The following is a 4,199-nucleotide window of genomic DNA, read 5'->3' as shown; positions in this document are numbered from 1 at the left end:
AAAAGTTTTTTAAAGTAAAGAGTTTAATAGTTCCAAAAGTGTCAATATATAATTATGATTTTAAATAATAATTAATTAAGTTAAAAGTAAATCGAAGAGCACCTCTGGTAATTTATACAGTCTATGAAGCGGGCGTAAAGCGGAGCGAGGGACGAAGGCGGGCTCTCGGCCCGCCAACTTAAAAATGCCGCCGCAGAGCCTCCGAATCGATACGGCGCGCGTCACGTGCTGGCGGCCGCGACCAATAGCGAGCGAGCGGTGCGCGGGGGGCAGCGCCCCGCCGCCAGTGCATCGCAGATTGCCGAGCGGGACGCACGCTCCTCGCTGCGACGCTCGATTTCACCGAAAACCGGTCCGACAACAACCCGTGTCATGTTATAGTGTAGTGCGATGAGTGCGTGGACGGAGGAAGTGTTATCCTGGCATGAGGAGCGCCTCGGTCTCACCGAATTGCCGACTACGACGAGACGGAAAAACCGAACCGCTCCGTATAGAATACACAGACCGCATCTGTCTACGTCTCACGTGCCCGAACCCGTCCCGGAGCCTCAGGGAACGCACATTTCTAGGCTATATCCGGAACTTCTAGCTTTAATATTTGAAAAATTACCAGTGCGTGACAAGGGGCGGGCGGCCCAGGTCTGCCGCACTTGGAGAGATGCAGCCGACCGTAGATCGGTTTGGCGCGGAGTCGAAGCGGCGCTACATTTGAGAAGACCGGCGCCGGTCCTGTTCGCTTCATTAGCTAGAAGAGGGGTGCGGAAGCTGCAGGTGCTATCTCTGAGACGAGGCTTGAGAGATGCCGTCGCGTCACTGCCGGGACTCGAGTCACTATCGTTGAGCGGCTGTTACAGTGTAACAGATGCAGCCCTGGCTAGTGCATTCGCTTCCGAACTTCCAGCTCTCAAAAGACTAGATTTATCACTATGCAAACAAGTAACCGATTCATCTCTAGGAAGAATAGCTCAATCACTCAAAAATCTGGAAGAATTGGAGCTCGGCGGCTGTTGCAATGTGACCGACACTGGTCTTTTGTTGATAGCGTGGGGGTTGAGAAAACTGCGTCGACTAAACTTGAGATCCTGTTGGCATGTAAACGACGACGGAATAGCTCACCTGTGTGGAGGAGGAGAAGCGAGAGGAACTCCAGAATTAGAATATTTAGGCCTCCAAGATTGCCAAAGGCTCACGGACGAAGCCCTAAAGCATGCAGCTACCGGTCTTCCTAAACTCAAATCCATTAACCTTTCCTTCTGCGTCGCCGTCACAGATGCGGGTCTAAGGCATTTAGCAAAACTTCCACTCTTAGAAGATGTCAATTTGAGGGCGTGCGATGGCGTATCAGATGCTGGTGTAGCACATATAGCCGAGAGCGGAAGGTTGAGGTCGTTGGATGTATCATTCTGCGACAAAGTAGGCGACGAAGCTCTTCTCCACGCCACTTTGGGCTTATCGGGTCTACGGTCGCTATCACTCAGTGCTTGCCGGCTAACCGACGAAGGTTTAGAGAGGGTAGCCAGGCTGTCGCAGCTAGAAACACTCAATATAGGCCAATGTACGCGGGTCACGGATAGAGGATTGCGTGCGTTGGGCGAGGGCTTGCAGAATCTAAAGGCAATAGACCTATACGGATGTACGTGTATAACCCCGCAGGGCTTGGACCATATCGTGAAGTTGCCACGGCTGAGTGTGCTCAACCTCGGCCTGTGGCATGTGCGGTGACCACACACACACTAGTCTGTGTCTCGTTTCGCGTGTGTTAGTGCGACGGCCATGTTTGAATGAAGGAACCGCCAAGGTTGTATTGGACAGCGAATATAAAATTAACCAATTTCAAGATATTTGATTGTAGTTAGGATCCGGGGTTGCTCTCCTGTTCGGTTTCGTTCTGTGTTATCGATTATTAATTATTGTTATAATGTTGTTGTAATGTAAATTGTAATTTTCCGTTGGTCCATGTTGAGTTTGAGGCGAGTCTCCCCGATGCCTAGTCGCTGATGAAAATCGAAATTTGTTTGTTTTCGTTTGTCCCACATTTCAATTTGTTTTTCTTTCCGTTACTCGTTTTGCCTTATACGGAAAATAAACAAGTTTCAAATTTCATTATAATTGCTCCATTAGTTAGTTTAGCCATTCTTCAAATTGGTATTTTTAATTCGATCTAATGTTGATATCTGTGATTTGTTAGCGAATTTGACTGTTTCGTTTTTTTACAAGTTATGTAAACGTAGTTATAAGTATATAATAACAAATTTTGTCTTCTACATTTTTTTTTATTTCAACTATTTTTTAAAGAAAGTAATTGTAAAATGTCTTGTTTTGAGACAATTTTATTGACAAATGCAGTAATACTAACTTAGTAGCTCGTTGTAGATCAAAACTGAAAGTTATTGAGCACTTACTTGTTTCTGTACAACAGTTCTCAATTGTATAAAATTATTTACAGTTGGAAACATTCGTGTACGATACAATACAAATAACTTGTGCAAAAGTATGAAGAAATAAGAAGTATTTATCGAGATATCCGTTTTTTTTTTCATTTTATATCAGTATTTCATATCACTGATATAACATTTAAAATTTTTAACACTATCGAGCCAATAATGGACAGAAATTCATTTCCAAATTTGTATTATGACATTGCGAATACATTTCATACATAAGTCATAACATCTAAAAACAACCAATGTAATACAAAATTGGTTGTGAAATGGACATATTCAAACAAGACTGCATTACGAAATTATAGGAAAATTACCTCTCAAGACAATTCGTTTTATGAGCTTGTTTCTGGGCTCAAACATCAGACATCTTGTCTGCATATTCCAATTCTTATATTCATATTTCATACTACATGTATGATTTTTCTATTATTTCAATAAAACTGTAGTGCTTAGAAAAATCTTGAGTGTTGTATATTATGTATTGCAATCGAACAAATAAGTAACAATGTACATTTGTTTAATTCCGTATATGCTTACGTAAGGAACTTCTGGTTAGTGTGAGTTTTCTAGTACTGTTTAGTGCTACTACTAATATTAGCCTGAGAAGTAACTAAAGCAGATATACATATTATATAATATATACTTTACAATAATATTGTATTCTGATTATACTCATGTTGTATGCATTCAGTTGCATTTTTCATACGGTAATAACTAATAAGTTATCAAAATTGTAAAAATAACAAAATATATGCATCTGATACGTCCAAAATGTTATCTGATAATAATTACCGATATCAGAAATCTAAATATTGCTGTATGCCTATAATACCTTCTGATGCCAAAGTAATTTGAAAACTTCTTCCAAATGTTTTTGTCTTATGTTCTAATAGTCACATTCAATTTGAAGAATAAAATAGGTTAAATGTTCTAATGTCTTTTTTCTATTATTAATCTTGGGCATCTCGCCAATAATGATTTCCAATGTTTTTTATAAATATTTGATTAGCAAAGATCTCATTCTATACGTAATTTTAATCTGTTTTGAATTGTAAACATAAGGTCGAATTAAAAATTAAACTTAGATATTATCATTAAGTTGTTTTTGTACAAAAACTTTGTAATATAGATACTTATAACGTATTAAAAGTCATTTGTTTAAGTTGCAAATCAATTTGATATTTTATTTACCCTTTTATTATAAACCTTTAGGAAATATTGAAAGAGATCTGGCTCAAAGCATAGAAGGACAACAAGCTAATCTCTAGATCCTAGAAGTACAAGATATGTACATTTAAAATATATGTATATATTAATAGTATACTATTCATTATACATCAAAGAACCTAGATAAGATAGCCGCTGACTATTCTATATAATAAATATCAGTAACTAGATATTTCTCTCATCCTATATTATCTTGACATGTTTTTAATAACCAATGTCTAAGAGAAAGAAAAGAAAGCCAATAATAATGATTATTATTAACTATATACATTTTAAAAACTAGTCAACATATCATGCTGATATTGATGATGTGGCTTGCGCAGGAGCAATGGCCGTTATCTACTGCGACGCTACGACGTTCACAGATAACACATAATATATTGTATTATGTTCTACTGCTGAAGATGTATGTGTAATGCATTCCAAGAGCTAAGTTGAACGTATTTTAGATACGTGCCAAGTGATAAACTTGTCTATTGCTTTAAAATTATACACACATTTTTTTTTTTTATTTGTAAATCATTAAGT

The 4,199-nt window shown here is 38.4% G+C and overlaps 1 protein-coding gene across 1 annotated transcript; it reads left to right on the top strand.

Annotated features, from left to right (window-relative positions):
* The first annotated feature begins 214 nt into the window (after positions 1 to 214).
* LOC121727908 (F-box/LRR-repeat protein 14) lies at positions 215 to 3,528 on the top strand. Its single transcript, XM_042115959.1, has one exon. It carries the CDS (start codon positions 391 to 393, stop codon positions 1,720 to 1,722), a length of 1,332 nt encoding a protein of 443 aa, XP_041971893.1. The 5' UTR covers positions 215 to 390; the 3' UTR covers positions 1,723 to 3,528.
* Positions 3,529 to 4,199: the final 671 nt, after the last annotated feature.

This window comes from Aricia agestis, chromosome 6 (genome assembly GCF_905147365.1).
Source record: "Aricia agestis chromosome 6, ilAriAges1.1, whole genome shotgun sequence".
Lineage (NCBI taxonomy): Eukaryota > Metazoa > Arthropoda > Insecta > Lepidoptera > Lycaenidae > Aricia > Aricia agestis.
This window is presented reverse-complemented; position numbering and strand designations above follow the sequence as displayed.